The sequence below is a fragment of the Mixophyes fleayi genome, chromosome 8 (assembly GCF_038048845.1).
Source record: "Mixophyes fleayi isolate aMixFle1 chromosome 8, aMixFle1.hap1, whole genome shotgun sequence".
In the NCBI taxonomy this organism is placed as follows: domain Eukaryota; kingdom Metazoa; phylum Chordata; class Amphibia; order Anura; family Limnodynastidae; genus Mixophyes; species Mixophyes fleayi.
The window spans coordinates 74,696,677-74,713,715 of NC_134409.1; the positions used below are offsets into that span (position 1 = coordinate 74,696,677).

The 17,039-nt window shown below is 39.5% G+C and overlaps 1 protein-coding gene across 2 annotated transcripts in view; it reads left to right on the forward strand.

Moving 5' to 3' along the window:
* SCYL3 (SCY1 like pseudokinase 3) overlaps positions 1-17,039 on the forward strand; it is a 65,722-nt gene that overhangs the window by 34,648 nt on the left and 14,035 nt on the right. For both annotated transcript variants that reach the window (XM_075182741.1, XM_075182740.1), the window contains exons 7-9: positions 3,979-4,118; positions 4,323-4,510; positions 7,438-7,609. In XM_075182741.1, the coding sequence (XP_075038842.1) occupies positions 3,979-4,118; positions 4,323-4,510; positions 7,438-7,609 (500 nt within the window). The remainder of the gene's footprint in view (positions 1-3,978; positions 4,119-4,322; positions 4,511-7,437; positions 7,610-17,039) is intronic.

Genomic DNA, 17,039 nt, shown 5'->3' on the forward strand with positions numbered 1-17,039 from the left:
TAAGTTTTTATATATTTTTAACCTGTGGGAACCTGCTCAACCACCATAGCGGCGGTGGGTGCAAGGACTGGTGGTGCTCCTAGCGACGGCAGCCTCAATGCATTGCTGGGCCCTGGGGGGGGGGGGGTGAAATTCCTATACTGCATTTCCTCTTTGGCAGGCTTCTCATTCTGGCAAACCTGCCAAAATGTGCAGAGACAAAGAACTTGCGTGGGAGTTGCAGCCATCTTTTACTCTGCAGCATCTCCTGTTTCCTTCCCTTTAGAGCCTATTTCTGCATGGGGATTCTTGTAAGCTTGTTAGAGGGCTCTGTTTTTCTTCTGTCTCCCGTCTCCCTGCTATCTAAACTATTTGGACCGTCTTTATATTGCAGGGACCACTCTGAGATGTCAGAGCCAGCATGGGCAAGGTGTTTGACCCTGGCGGTGACAGAGCTCTCTCAGTTCTCTTATGAGCTTGTTGCCAGTAGAGCAGAAATCCACCCTCCTCTGCTTATCTTTCTGGGTCCATGGAAAATGTTCCTGTTCCTTCTGGATCTCAGACAGGGAGCTTAACGTCCCACATCCTCCCCCTGCTGCATCTGACACACCAGTGTTGACTCAGGGCCTGGTTGCGTCAATGCATGGTCTGGTGCAGGTCTCATCATCTTTAAAAAGGATATTGGATTCTGTGTTCATGTTCAGAACCCGGTTGTTGATCCTCTGTCAAAAACCACCACCATGCCTATCCCTGATGCTGCTAAATTTAAGTGGAGCATAAATAAGAAGCTTGAGGTTTCCCTGAAATCCAGTTTCATGGCTGCTGGGGCCTGTCTTAGGCCAAATTTAGCTGCAGCTTGGGTTAATAAGGCGGTGGAGAGGTAATCAGAGCAGTTGGCAGAGGGATTGCAATTGGAAACACCCAGGGCAAATTTGCTCGCTTTAGTGGAACATATCTGTGACTATTCCATATGCCTAGGGGAAGCGGCAATTGATGCGGGCCTGTGGGTTCCAAAATATCTGCCTCAGTGGTAGCCGCACGCTGATCCCTCTGGCTGTGGGCCTGTTTGGCGGACAGAGTCCAAAAAGACTCTCAGGTGAGGGTTTGTTCAGTCCTGAATTGGACAAAATTATCTCTGGCTACAAGGGGGGAAAGAGTTATTTTCACTTCTTCCCAGGCCTTGAGGCCCTACTTTTCAGTCCTTTAGACCCCTGAGTAAAGCTAGGAGCCAGTCCTCCAGAACTCAGGCCTCTGCCTCTAAAGAGGACCAGCAGAAGGGAATGCAGACCAGCTTGACAACTTAGACACCCATGTCCCAAGCCGTCTAACTGTCAGCATGAGGGCAGGTATTTCAATTCCACCACTGACACCTGGGTCAGGAGAATTGTGTCAAGGGGGTATATCCTGCATCTGATGAGGCCGCCCCCAAAAGCATTTCTTCACCACTGGGATCCAGTAAAATGTTGGGCCTGTGGGAAGCCATCCAGACTTTGTCGTCTTCCGGCGTAGCAAAGTTTCCAATATTGAGTCTTTTCAGTTCGCAAGGTTACATTCCAGGGAGTTTCAAAATGAACAAGTCACTTACAACTGACCACTCGGTGCATCAGACAGTCTCCCTGGGTGCGCCAATCCCTTCTGTTTCTCATTGTAGTAGGTCAAAGTTTGATATTTTGTCTCCTCTCCCTCTTAAGCTGGGAACACAAAACAGTTTTTCGTCCAATGTGCAATCTACAACAATTGTACCACCGACTTTTTAAAAAAAAAAAGTCCCGATCAGTATGTCTATTCATGCGTACACACTGTAGGTTTTTAAAATATCTGCTTTTCAACTGCCACAAGCATTGGCTGAAAAGATTATGACTGTAAACTCTATGGAGATCCTGATCGTGAATGTATACACACTGCAGGATTGGAACGAGATTTATAGTTCTGCTGAACAATCAAAGGAAACGGCGATCGGTACTTTGTAACGACCATCGTTCATAATTTAAGCATACATACTAATACGACATTGGCCGAACAGTCGTTTATCGCTTCATTGACCCAATAGTCGGCTGAAAAACCTGTAGTGTACACCCAGCATTATTCTCTACTCCTTCAGGGCTTTGGTTGCTAGCAAATCAGTTTTTTGTACGAACAGTGTTTAGGGGGGAGGCAACCAAAATAGAGGGGGAGGAGCTTGAGCTTTTGCTGGTTAGCATTTCACTGCACTCTATATCCCATGGTACTCCAGTTGGTTTCAGAGAAAAGGATTTAATGCAAGTGCAAAAAACTAATTTTTACTGGTTTAAAAAATAAAACTGAAAAATAGGAGTATGCATATTTATTCTTTGGACCTTTAAATTGTAAAACCTGTGTGCATTGTATAAATTTAGAATAACCTAACTCTCAAGAGCTAGATATTTGATGTGGATGCAAGGTACTGGCACTGCATCAATTAAGGTGCTTTTTTTTTTTTTTTTTTTCTTTACTGCTCATCAAAAATGTGTTCTTTACATTCTTTATATTATTATGCTACTCAATTGGCTCATGTGAGGCAGTGGATTTTGGCCACTGGGGAGTTATTAACTGATCAGGGGGAGCAGGGAGATTCACCCAATAAGCTATACTGGGGGAAAAAGATAGGGCCACAGAGTGCCATTAGTTGATCAAGCTAAAAGAATCTGGAACTCTGTGCGTAAAATCCTAGGTGGTGAGGGCCTTGATCCTGACAGCCCTCTATGGCAGTCCTGTGTGATGAGAGTTGGTTTCACTGGGTGGAAGGGCTCAATTGGCTTATGGAGTGGTCTCTGTGGTTCAGCTATATTCGGGCAATGTTTTAAAGTCATTTGAGAAACTGAGAGTAGTTACATTCCTAACGTGAGTTCCATTCTCATCCCCCCAGTTATAAGTAAGACACTACTGCAATCTCTAGGCTCAAGGAAACTAATATCCTACTTCTCTGCTAGGAAGTAGGTGTACAACACAGATGATTTTCTGGGCTTATGGTCAGGTGGGAGGTGGACCTAGGAACCCTACAGAATAAGGAGCAGGAGGCCATTATTCATAGCCACAGGAAATCTACCTCCTCCATCAAATTTCAACTGATTAAATTTTACATTATACATTGGGTGTACCTTTCTCCCACAGGGTTAGTTAATTTTGGCTGAGTGTTGAGTCCACTCTGTCCTAAATGTCGCTTTGTTGCTTATACATTTTGGCATCTACTTTGGAAGTGCCCTATGACACATACGTTTTGGCAAAAATTCATAATGTTCTTTTTCAGAACTGACATTATAATGACCCCAGGTTTGTGCATTTTTGCTTTAAAGCTGGAGGATGTCAGAAATAAGATAACCACGTAATATTTTATAAATTTAGCTAATGTATGCATAGCTAGATCTTGGATGGACTCCCACCCTTCTAGTCTGGGGACTATAACTAGTAAATGATAGGGTCTGGCATGAGAAATTTATATACACCAGCAGAAATATCATTTTAAATATTTTAACAAATTTGGAGTAGGTGGACCCATCCTTGCTATATGCTTTAAAATTGGTGATGCTCCTCCTGATATGTACTTGTGTTCACCCAATACATTATAATAATAATACCACTGATCAGGGTCTGTATACTATACTATGCTGTTCTGTATATGTTACAGTAGAGAAGACTAATGTTGATTACTTGCCTTGCCTCGCCTCATTTAGTACTATTATGTAACCCAACTATGTAGTTTAAGTTTTCATTGCTAAATTTTGTGTATGAACTTGGTGTAACTTTTTAAGGTTAACTACAGCATTGTCAGTAGTGTATGCTATTTGTTTGTATGTTATAACTATATGCCATTAAGAATCTGTAAGTCTGTAACGACCTCTCAAAAATGTCCCACCAATACCAAAGCATTGTAAAATGTGAAAACACATGGAAGGTCCAATGAAACTTTTAACGTTCTTCGAACAACATTGTGATTATGAATGCATGAAAAACTGGTACATAAACGGTTTACTTTTTCTCTAGGTCTCTTCTAGACAGAGTCTCATTTTTGCCAGAAGAGCTCATCTCCTCACGATTGGTCCCTCTATTGCTAAATCAGTTTGTATTTGCTGAACCTATGGCCGTAAAAAGCTTTCTGCCCCATCTTCTCAGACCGAAAAGAGGTAACTACCCAAACCTTGTTTTACGATTAAAATGTGTAACATTGGTGGCTTTTTGTAAGCCGACGTATCGCTGTGACTACTCTGCATACAATAATGTTGTTGCTGTTGAATATCTGTAAAATTACTCTTTCTTATTGCAAAATGTTTTTTGTTTACTACATTCATCTGAAATGTTCCATTCTCATTTTTTTTTTTTTAATGTAGATATTATGGGGAGAAGCAGAGAAGATTGTCTCCTGTCCCCAGCTCTCTTTCAGTCCAAAGTCATCCCAGTGTTGATGAAAATGTTTGAAGTACTTGAGGAACATGTTCGTGTGGTATTGCTAACCCACATTGATGCTTATGGAGAACTCTTCACTTTGAAAGAGCTGAAAGACATTATCCTTCCACAAGTAAGTGGGCATGTGAAAAGAAATTGACTTGACAAAGCAGGGGTAATTATTAAGCATTGGTTATAGAATTGTAATAAAATTATACACATATACCTCTTGTGGTTTAAGCACAGTATGATAAATTTAAAAGATGTTAATATTTTTTTCTTATTTATCCTAATTAAGGAACAATGCTTGACCATGGGGTATAGGATGCGCTGTGTTGAGAGTAAGACACTACTGTGTACTAAAACTTGTGTTGCCTGCTCTTGTCCCTCTATGCCTCCTCCACAGAGACCATTCAGGTTTCTGTTTAGTGCCCAAGGAGTAGTGCACTTTTCCTTAAAGTTTACATTTTTTTCTTTAACTTTTTTACAACGGTGTATGGGAGTGGAGTCAGGCATTGTCTATGCTTCTCTGCTGTCCACTTTAGCTTTGCCAACAGTATAGGGCTCCTGGATGGCTACTTAGATCATTGACCAAGCACTTGAGACTGGCATTTATGCAACAGTGCTGGGTTGGACCACACTCCAGGAGCCGTGGGACACACAAAGACCAGCCCCAGTCTCTTTAAGACATGCTGAGATGGGACTTGCAGCAGTCTCTCAGGCTATTGCCTCTGCAGTGGAGCAGAGGCATGACAAAGTGGGTTCTCTGATGGCCAGGGCACAAGCCAGGTAGGGGCTGCACAAAGTAAGCCCCGCACCAAGGGCACAGGGGGTCTGCTTTAGGGCAGCACCATGGTTGGACTGGACTTATGGGGCAGGTGCTTTATTTCCCCCCACGCAGTAGCACCTCCCCCTTTGCAGGCTTTTGTGCTGGAAAGCCTGCTATTACTCACTAACTCCTCACTGTTGTAGTGCCCACATACAGATGTGAAAACGTTTTTTTCATTTCAATTAAATTGTGTGGTGGTGTAGATGTGCTTTCTTTAGCAATCTATCCTGTCACTGTACTCTTCTGTCTTATCTATTGAGTACTGAAATTATTTGCCAATGGTTTGTCACTGTACTTCATCTGGATGGATAGATATTTATGGTGTATTGACTTATTTACCACACTGTATCGTTGGTTATATATATTGAGCACTGACTTTATTTGATAACTTGGGGTTGTCAATGTACTCTCTCCTGGTTATGTATTTATCATTGACTTTATTTAGCAATGTGTTACGGTACTCTTGTTAATTTCATAATTTGCAGTACTCCGCTTCCCCACTTCTCAGGAAGCGATGTCTCAATGGGTCCCTGACCTCATAGTAGTAGTCCAGGTGCCCCCCATGGTTTGTAATTTCGGGTCAGGGACTGGTTAAAGGGTCTTCCTCCTTGGAGAAGCTATTGGAGACTTCATCATCCACCAAGCCTTGTAAGCATTGGATTCGAACCCAGGTTTAAATTTTAGGAGATTCCGAGTCTGAACTGTCCTCTCAGGAAGATTGTGTAGTATAAACGGTAGAAAATGGATTTGGCATCTGTGAGGGCATACAAGCTGGGATGTCTAGATCAGAGTTGATGCCGTAAGCAGACCATTTTAATGTGACTTTGATCTTGATGCAGGTCTAGGGCTATCCAGAACATTGGTCTTGGTAGCAACAGCCACAGACATAGTCCTAAGGCTTCAGTCATAGAACCAGAGAGTCTTTGTACACTGCGTCTGACTTCTAAGTTAGCTTAAAGACAATTTGAATGATGGGACCCCTCCCCCAACTGAAAAATCTGATGTGGGAGCTCGTCTCTTGCTCTTTCGGGAATAAGGTGATCAAGTCTTCTTTGGATGTGTGAGTTAGTGGCATCATAGAAAGAGTTACGTCTTGGAACTCTTAGGGCCATTGCCTAAGCAGTTCTTCTCCACTCTCCTTTCAAGAGCCAGGAGACTGGCAGTTCAGGGGACCATCCAGTCCCTATTGTCGTCTGGAGTGGTTGTCCCAATAGAACAGTAGGGTTTGGGTTATTACTTAAAAAAAATAAAAAAATTTGTACAGAAACTAGACTTGTCTCTCCGGCCCATTCTGAACTTCCCTTCCCTAAACTTACACACGAGGGTGGAAAAATTCAGTAAAGTTTCTGTACAATCAGTGATCAATGCCATGATGCGAGACTAAATTCTCACCTCCATGGATATAAAAGATGTGTATCTCCACATCCCAATTTGGGAGAGACAGGACATCACAGCCTTTTCAGATTTGTGGTGGAGAAATTCAATTACCAGTTCAAGGCACTACCCATTATTCTGGATACAGCACCAAAGATATTTACAAAAGTCATGGCAGCTCACTTAAGTTCCAAAAGGGGGTGAAGGTCGTACCATACCTGGACGACCTTTTAACTAGGGTGAGCTCTGGCCCTCTTCTTCTGATCCATATGCATTTGACAGCAGAATTCAGATGGCTGGGTGAATAATATGATATAAAATCTATAGAATGCGTATAGTATGCACAACAGATTATAAAGAAAGCACCCATAAAATACATATTCATGGATTCCCACGGGTTTAATCCATGTTAGAAGATCTTGAAATGGAGGGTAAAGCATAAGGGGAGTTTAACCAACGATCTGATATGTTTTCATATTTTAAAGGACATTCCCTGCTGGTATGCACAAATCGTTCATGTCCAATTGTGTCATTTACTAAATTAATCCACTCTGGTATGCAGATAGTTGTGGAAGCTATTGATTGTTTGGCTCTGAAAACCTTTGAGCATAAAAACGTGTGTTTTATTAACCCACTGCAGATAGTTTCTGCACTTTATTATAGAGAAGATTTGCATTTCCACCTTTAAAAACAATGCATGGTTTGGTGGATTTTCATGATCGCTTTGATTTTTATTAAAATTGATAACACAATGCTGTGTTGAGATTGCATACTGACAGTCTGTGGTAATCCTGTTTATTTTATCTTTCCCTTTCAATTAACATTCATTATTGTTATGTTAATTTTCTTTTTCCTAGGTTCTCTTGGGGTTACGTGACACTAGTGATTTGCTGGTGTCTGTAACCCTGCGTGGCTTGGCTGCTTTGGTATGTTTACTTGGACCAGAAGTGGTTGTGGGAGGAGGAAGGGTTAAAATCTTCAAAACAACCACCCCAGGATTTACAAAAATAGCAGATACCACACCCGAAGGTAACAGAGGGAACTTTTTATCACTAATTTTGTCATGTCTGTGTTTCATTTAAATAAACCTTAAAAGACGTGGCAACATAAGACTGCTGTCATTTTGAGATACTTACAGCACACAGCCGGCAATGTAAACTCCAAATTTTGGTAATATGCTTGTTGATGTACATCATGGCTGTGTTCATAGAGTGTGTGTGTGTATATTTGGTAATATGCCAGTATCTCTTATCTTAACATTCTTCTTTGTGCAGCCAAATAGCACATCTAAGCGCTAGGGGCCTGTTTCATTAAGAATCTTAACTTGAGAAGCTTCTTCTTTCAGTCTCCTGGACAAAACCATGTTACAATGCAAGGGGTGCAAATTAGTATTCTGTTTTGCACATAAGTTAAATACTGCCTGTTTTTTCATGTAGCACACAAATATCAACTTTAAATTTCAGTGTACAAATAAGCTATCAAGTATTTGTGTGCTACATGAAAAAACAGTCAGTATTAACTTATGTGCAAAACAGAATACTAATTTGCACCTCTTGCATTGTAACATGGTTTTGTCCAGGAGACTGAAATAAGAAGCTTCTCAAGTTAAGATCCTTAATGAATCAGGCCCTAGGTTCTTAAATGTAAATACGTTTCCGCACAAAGCACCCATCTACTATTAACTTAGATGTCATAATATGCCAGAGCCTTCTCTTTTTCAGCAATGTTACTTCGCTATTCAGTTTGCTTAAAAAATAAAACAAAACAAAAAAATGTTACTGTAGTTCTTCTGTATAGGAATTGCCCTCCAGCGGCTGTTTATTTTTCAGTGCATTGCAACTTTTATGCATCAGTGTAAACATAAAGGATTATAATCTCTTCACTTCCACTCACAGTTGGAGGGGATATGACACTTGGCCATGATACTTGTTGACACTTACTTTGATGTACCTCTCACTTGCATATAAGATTTTTGTGGCATCCACAATGTATTCTGCTATATTCCTTTTTCCCTATATACTTTTCCCTACTCTATCATTTACACACTGTTGTACTTATTCTCTACATATGTTTTTCTGAACTTTTATTGCCAGTGAGTTAAATTGCATGCAATATAATTTAATTCATCGAATGAGTGCAGAGTTATGCTCTGCACTCTGTGAACACAGCTGTATAGCAGCGTATGGTTCTACACACAAGTGTCTGTAGCCTCTAATGCAGTTTGATGGGGTGTATTATATTTAGCCCCCTGATTTTTCCAAAATAACCCTTTTTTTTTCGTATCTCAATTTCTGTTTTTAGAGTGAGCTGCAATGTGCTATTAAAATATGTATGTGTCATGGGTTTCGAGGTGGCATATCCTATCCTGTTCTAAAAGATATTTTCCTGCAATACTGTTTAGTGATCAGTTTTAGTCTGCTTGTATTTCTAATACTTTGTAATGTCACATGCAGCAAAAAAACGTTTTACACAACGCATTAGTTTTCATATAATGAAGTGCGGTCCCTTTTCCTGTATTTTTAGTCTGTGAATAACTAGTCCAATAAGTATATAATATCCGCTCTTCAATATACGTATACAGCCAGAGGGGTAGTGGAGAGTCCGAGGGTCCTTCAATTCAGGAAATGTAGCACAGTTCCTGGCACAATTTGAAGAGCTGGAGAAAGAGATAGTTCTCTGAGAAATAATAATTTAATAAGCAAATACTCACCTATGAGAATAAAACCTTACAATGAAAGTATAACCACGTTGTCATTGTAGTGTTTATGATCCTAGTGTTTCAGTGGTCTTCTTTCAAGATTACTCTTGCAGAAGCCATTGAAGATTTCAAATTTGTATGGAGAAATAATTAGGGGACACTCGGCAGTAAATCTGAAAGCTAAAACATTTATATATTGTAGTATTCTCACCTGGAGCATGTATAAAACCGAAATCTTAAAAAGATCATTTTCTTTGTGTACTCCACATTCACCATATGGTGCAGAGAAAAAGAAATACATTTGCATAGAGTTCACTGTGTATAAATAAGCAATATGTGTACAAATGTATATGCGCTTACCTTAATTATTTTTTTTTCAACGTGAAATAAGTCTATTGGAATTTTCGCCATCTTTAGTTATGGTATAAAGAAGTGCGTCTTCAATTATTATTTCTCCTACAGAATGTTACAAACTATATTTGTTTCTCTCTCCAGCATGTGCCATGGAACTCTGCCACATAGACCTCTTTTCCAAACATATTAATTAGCAATTACCTGCAACCAGAGCCATAACGAGGCAGGTGCGAGCGGTGCCGTCGCCCAGGGTGCAAGGCCTCGGTACCTTCAGCCCTTAAGCGGAACTTAAGGGCTGAAGAGAGAGAGAGTAACTTACAAGAGTTTGATGCTGCCTTCAGTCCTGAAGTTCCGCAGTGGAACGCATGTGCGTTCCACTGCGGAACTTCAGGACTGAAGGCAGCATCAAACTCTTGTAAGTCAGTCTCTCTCTCTCTATCTATCCCCCTCTTCCTCCCCCTCCCCCCCTGCATAGGAACAAGACAATTGCAAAGGCATCCCTCAGAATTTTGTCCAGTTCAATGTACAGATATCAAAGATGTATGAAACTAAAGCCACATTGCCTATATTAGGCCATTCCCGAAATTTAGTTCCCTGACAAGTAGTTAGAGAAGCTGCTTTGAGGTCAATAGTGACATTGCACAAGCTACAGAAGTCAGTTGCTGCAATGGAAGATAACATCTTTGGGTCAACAATCTCCAATACAAGCTACAGAAAGGAGCTTTATTGGAGGGTTAAAAGGAAGACGTCATGGCTGGAAAAACCCATATCCTTGCCTGTTCAGAGTTTGCAAAATGCAGAATATATTACAATTATCTGACAGAAGTCTTGTAGTTTGAGAAGTGTCAGAACCTGAAATTTGCTATTTATTACAGTCCCCCAACTACCCTGACCCAACTTGAGTTTTACAAATAGAAATAGGCAAATATTGCCCCAAACTGGTGTTCAAAGCAAATAGAGACTTATCCAAACCAAGACTACTAACTATAATAGCTGCAGAGCTGACCTCCTCTAACACTTTGAGAGTTTTTAACTTAATGTAAGGCGATTACAATGCAGCGTTTAGTGACTGGCGATCATGAGGTACACTAATGGGACTTCATGTGTGATAACAGTTTTTTAAGCATTCTGAGAGATCTCACAAATAATGGTAACCGGGTCATTTCAAGCCATAGATAAAATTCCATTTCTTTGGGATGCATTTATTAGGTTCTTTAAAAGTGCAAATTTATGCCGTAGCCAGGTCAACATGTTAACTGTTGATTGTGTTCAATGGGTTATCTTTAAATGATCATTTTAGAGCATCCTTGCCTACTTTCCCAATATGGCCGGGAGGCTCCCGAATTTCGGCCAGTCTTCCCAGATGAGCAGGCACCGTCCAGGACCATTGGCGGAGATGGGGCTTAGTAACGCCATTTGGATCCTCGTGGCTCGCCCCCCGCTGTGTGAAGCTATGAATTGTGGTCTGGCACAGAAGGCGTTGGGACACAGTAATGCAGAGCCGTAACGAGGATTTAAATGGTCATTAGGGCAGAGAGACGGTTGTTAATTTATTGGAATCCCACCACCTTGTGTGTGTGTGTGTGTGTGTGTGTGTGTGTATATATATATATATATAATTTCTTTCAGTAAAGTGCTAGCCACACCCACACATTAGGTTGGCCACACCCACTTGTAAAATGCCACTCCCACTTAGGTGGGGGCTGCCGGTGTGCCCCCCAGGGCACTAAAATGTCTAGTTACGGCACTGCCTGCAACTTCCCCTAAACGCCTTACAGATGCTGCCATCAGCCTTGCTATATGTAATTGAACTGTCTGAATAATACATTCCTGTTTCAGCACTGATTCAGTAAACAGAATGACAGGCTCTAGAGACACTTTATTTGTTTGACCTAATGTTGACCAATGTGTCCAAGCTGTAAGTGCCAGCTTCACAATATTGGAGTCACTGCATGCTTGGCTAGTTCTGGTGGTGAATCTAATTTACAGAGCCCTGTCTAATGCCATGTCTACTAAGCATAACCGTATCCATTGCCAATTCTAATACAAAGCCATATCTTTTGCCAAGCGTAGCTGCTTACCAGCCCTCGGATCCCTCGCCTCTATTCAGCAACTTTGTCTTTTCTGATATTTATCAGCCATTTTATGAAAGTGTAGTTTCATGTCCTGCACTCAACTATGGCAGCCCAATTCAGTGTAGTAGCCAGCTAGTGATGAAACTAGAACCCAATTTGTCCCAAAGTTAGCTTATTAAAAAATTAGTTGTGTATACCAGAACCATTAAAATTAAAATTTAGTTTTGAGCACAGCTGTTGATGCATCTTTTAAGGCTCCCACATTTCACATAATTTGCCATGGCTCCCTAGTGATATATACTAATCTTTGCAAAACATGCTTTATCTAGTCTCCATTATTTACATGCAGATCATGCATCAATGTAAATCCATCACTTGTTATATGTACTATAGTTCAGATATTTGATTTTATTATAGTGATGAATGCATATATTTTTAGTGTATTAAATGAATTGATGATCAACAATTGATTTATATATGCAGTAGCATCCAGGCAGTTGTGGTAGTTGTATTTATTTAAGTGGGTACTACACTGTATATCTTAAAATTTAATAACTGAGCTCCCCTTGAAATTTAAATTTTTACTTTAAGTTGTGCTGTCCGAGTTACATAATTCATAAATTCTAATTATGTTGTCCCAGATAATGGCAGAACAAATGCCAACTCGCCAAGAAAGTCAACTGAGTGATTCCTTATTTTAGAGACAGCAGTTTAATCTGGTGGGGTTGGCTGGTGTTTCTCTTATCCTTGTTAAATGTGATGCTGTTTCATTATGCATTAAAATAGACCTGTATCACATTCTAGTCAGAACAGTGATATATGCATGCCTCCCAAATGTTCTGAATTAGGCTGCAAAGTCCCGTTTTGCGGCATCTTGATCCTGACTGACCACAATGTTTTGCCACTAGTTCTTATGACTGCCAGTTAGTTTTTATGACTGGAAATGTATTCCCAAAGCACTAGGCACGCCCCTTTGAGCACCATACGACCATGTACACAAATTGTGCTGTTTTTATTTCAGTGTTGGGTTGTATGGGTATATGTTTGGCAGTGTACTTTGATTTAAGCTGGGTGCATACTACAGAAAACGCATGCAAATATTGTGCAGATCACACAGTAAACGACCGTGTGGTCAGCTATTGCATTACTGTATACGCTCTCACGATCATGTTTATTCGTATCAAAGCACATCGCATCTGTTGATTTGGTTTTATAAACTTCTAAAAATCAATGGAACAATGTCTGGCAAATGTGGAAGTGTGCATGCACTCACGACCAGCAGTGTAGTCCCATCTCTATAGCGTTTACAGAGTCATAATCTTTTAAGCCGATGGTTATAACAGCTGAAGAGCATAGTTCTAAAGGTAAGTCATGTAGATGTGTACGCATGAATCTGCATGATCATCAGGACTTTCAGTTGTTGGTAAAAATTATCGACTGAAAGTCTTGATGATAGACGTTAAAAAGATAATACAGACAGTAGTAATCTGCAGTAATTTTCTGTAGTGTGAACTCTGCTTTAGTCTAATATCATTAGTTTACTTTGATTCTGCCGGCGCTCCTTGCCAATTAATTTCATAGCTGCAGGCAGTAATAAAATGTCATACAATTATTTACTTATCCTGAATGTTAAGATCTGTGTCACAACATAATGTGTCAACCAAATTGTTGTAAGCCTTTGTGTTTTACAGACATTTAGGGGCGTATTCAATTGTTCCTCCGGCCGCCGGAAAAACGAGCGTGTTAAAACTATTACCGTTTATACGGTAATTACTCGCTGAATTTCAGCTCGCAGCTCCCTGAGCTGCGAGCTGAAATTCAGCGAGTAAATTACCGTATGAACGGTATTTACGCGCAATATTACCGTATAAACGGTAATAGTTTTTAACGCGCTCGTTTTTCCGGCGGCCGGAGGAACAATTGAATACGCCCCTGTGACTTAGTTCAAACTTCCCATAAAATGAAATCAGCAGGTTGCTGCTTAAAATATCTCTGGTTAGACACATTTGACATTTTTAACCAGAATCAAGTGTTTTAGTAAACAAACAAGTGGAAGACATGGAAGGTTTCATTTGGCTCAAGGGAGATTTTCCTTACTAGGCAACCGCTCGCTCGCTTGGGAACAAAATACACAATCACCAGCTGGAAGAAAGTTTCAGAACTACTGTATTGTTGCAGTAATACATGGAGAAATAGTATCATTTGAAAGTTGATGGCATCCAGGCACTTTTTTTTTATTTGTATATTTCTTTCTGTAATTATCGGCATTGTTCACTAGTATGCAAATAGGTAATCTGTTATCTTCAGTCATTATGGCCTTATATTTGAGAGTGCTGTGGTAATTTTATACTTTTTAAATTTTATGTATGAGTTTCCCAGGACTTTATGTTCCCCAATACTAAGCAGATAATGTGAAACTGTCAGAATAAGGGTTTTTAGGCATTTTGGATTCAAGCTGAAAGTTTTTGTGTTGAGTGTAATGTGGTGGCTTAGGCATGCATCCAATTCGTGTTCTCGACATATAAGGTGTTTGCAGTTCTGAAATCCCAAACTCTTCTGTGGCAGGAGATTGATCAGTTAAATAAATCTATTTCAGTATCTCCAGAAATACAGGTGTTCCAGATATTGAAAGCCTGCTTATTAGCTTGCTGAGAAGAGTTGGAATTTAATGTTAAATATTTAATGTGTGTGTTTCTCTTTTAATGAAAAACCTGTTGTTAGAAATGGAGGTTATAAAGCACTGTCTTCTGAGTAAAATGGGTAGTTTTAAGTAACTATGTAGAAAGATTTTTCTAAAAGCAGTTGCATTAAGTGGAATTTAGTAATTGATTCATAAACAAATATCAAATGCAAAACAACCAGCATATGTAGTTAAATGAGGTATCCATAGAATATAGTAGTTTAGTAGTGTATATATGGTACTCTTTCTCTGCAATGCTTTATAGTCTATGATGACCATATCTGCTATCTTTTCTAATTTCCAGAAGATACAAATTTTAAAATAGTTGTATAGCATTCAACCCATAATAGCATGGCTCTTTCAGTAAGGTCATTCTTGCTGTTTGTTGACTGTTGCAAGGACTTCTTTACTCTTCTACGCCAGTGGTTCCCAAACTGAGTGCCGTGGCTCAGAGGGGTGCCACGGCTAGGGCCAGTGGTGAGCAAGGCGGGGACTACTTGGAAATTATTTTGACTTGGGGGTACCTTAAGAACATGATAGGGACCCTAAGGGTGCTTCGAACTGAGAACGTTTAGGATCCACTTTTTACGCTATACTTTTGAAAGGAGCTGATAATATATGCATCATTTTTCAGACCAATGTGTTGGGTATTTATCCAAATTTTTACTAAGGTGCTAGATGTGTATAGAAATGTCATTATTATTTTTTTCAACTCACTACTTCTATTGCCATCTTTTTATTTATGTATTTTACTTTTGTTAACAAAAATAGCATTAGTGTCCTGTGACCATTTGAATACTGTTTGTACACTTATATTTTTTTTTTTATTTTTTTTTTTTAATAAACCCTGGATTATAACCTGTATGTGTCGCATGGCAGAATTCTTTTTGGACAGCACTAAAATAAATTTTGGATTTTTCTTTGTAGCCTCGCCTTTTTCATCTCTACATTCTCCTCCTGATTGGATATAAGTATGCTGAAAGTGAAAATACTAACCTGAACATCTATATAAATTGAGGCCCCACTTATGGATGAACAGGATATTCTACTTCTCAGTTTCTCATCGTCAAGGTCTTTCATCAGTCCTGGTTAGAATATCTTTCTGGATACTTAATTTCCTGTCAAACAATCAAAAACATCCTATACATTACTAAAATTATCTGCCATGCTCCTTCCTGAAACCCTTACATCTGACCCAGGGCTTTTCTGTTGTATTGTGACTTGCAGTCATGGTATGTCACTTCTTGTGTTGTATTCATTGGCCATATCACCGATGACTCATTCGACCATCTCTGGTTCACAGACAAGTAAATGCACATACAATTTATGTGTGTATATTTATTTTTATTAGCCATTGTCTGTACCTAAGTCAACATGAGTGGATCAAGCATAGCAATATTTTTTTTGTAAACATTACCCTTGCAGAGATATTTACTAATTGTGAGATCCTCTAATGAATGTTAAAACCAAAGATCATTAAATTCTTGCAACTCTGACTACACCTCCAGAATTTCTGAAGCTTGGAATAAGAAATTACATAGAACTGTAGCCACTGAAGGTGCAACCTCTGAGCTATTTTTAATGTACTGCATTATGGAAACTTAACAGTGATAAACCGTTTGGCCCTATAAAGCAACATAGACATGGAAAATGTCTGTTACACCTTCCAATTTACTAAGCATCTTATTGTACATTACCTTCATTGTTTGCTTAATTTTGTTACTTTTAATTATTTAGATTTGTGATTACAAATTTGGCATCTATTCACTCGTATGTAGCAAGTGTTTTATTTATAACAAAGAAGAATAAAGATAACTGCTTCTAGTTCAAAACATTTAGTGTAGATTATGGTATGTTAGGCTTCTCTTGGAAGAAGAAATGTCGCAGGTAGGAACTGTGATTGTCACATTCTATTATTAAAGTTAATTTGCCAGTTTTTGTTTAGGTTTATTCCAATCTAGAGCCCTATTTCTCTCCTAACCTTTCATTCCTTCCTCCAGCTAGTAGATCGCAAGTATTCTATGATCATTCAGGATTTACTTACCACCACAGACAACTATCTTATCCTATAATGTCTCAAAGGTTGACAGGCATATGTTTTAAATTAACTATGTATAAATACATTAAGGGTCAATAAAGAGAGCTTTCATGGGAACTTTTTACCCCAAGGACTATACACAGGACACGAGGTCACCCCTAAGGTTAGAGGAGAGGAAATCTCACAACCAGCAAAGGAAGGGGTTCTTTACAGTAAGGGCAGTCAAAATATGGAATTCACTGCCAGGGAAGATTCAATAGATATGTTTAAGAAAGGGTTAGACAAATTTTTAGCGGAAAAGGGTATCCAGGGATACGACCGTTAATTAAAATGAAGGATAATAGTGGATATAGAGTATAATAGGACTGGGGGGATTTTAACAATTGAAACAGATTGGCGGTTGCTTACTCTGGATCAACTCCAAATATAAGTGAGGGATCGCAGAAGATCCAAAATAGGTTGAACTTGATGGACTGGTGTAATTTTTTTGTTTTTTTTGAACCTCAACTATGTAATTTCAATAATTTAGTAATATGGATAAAGCAGACTGGATGGCTGCTGCAGTTGTATGATTGACTCCATTGACAACTACCCAATACCCTACATGACTTTCT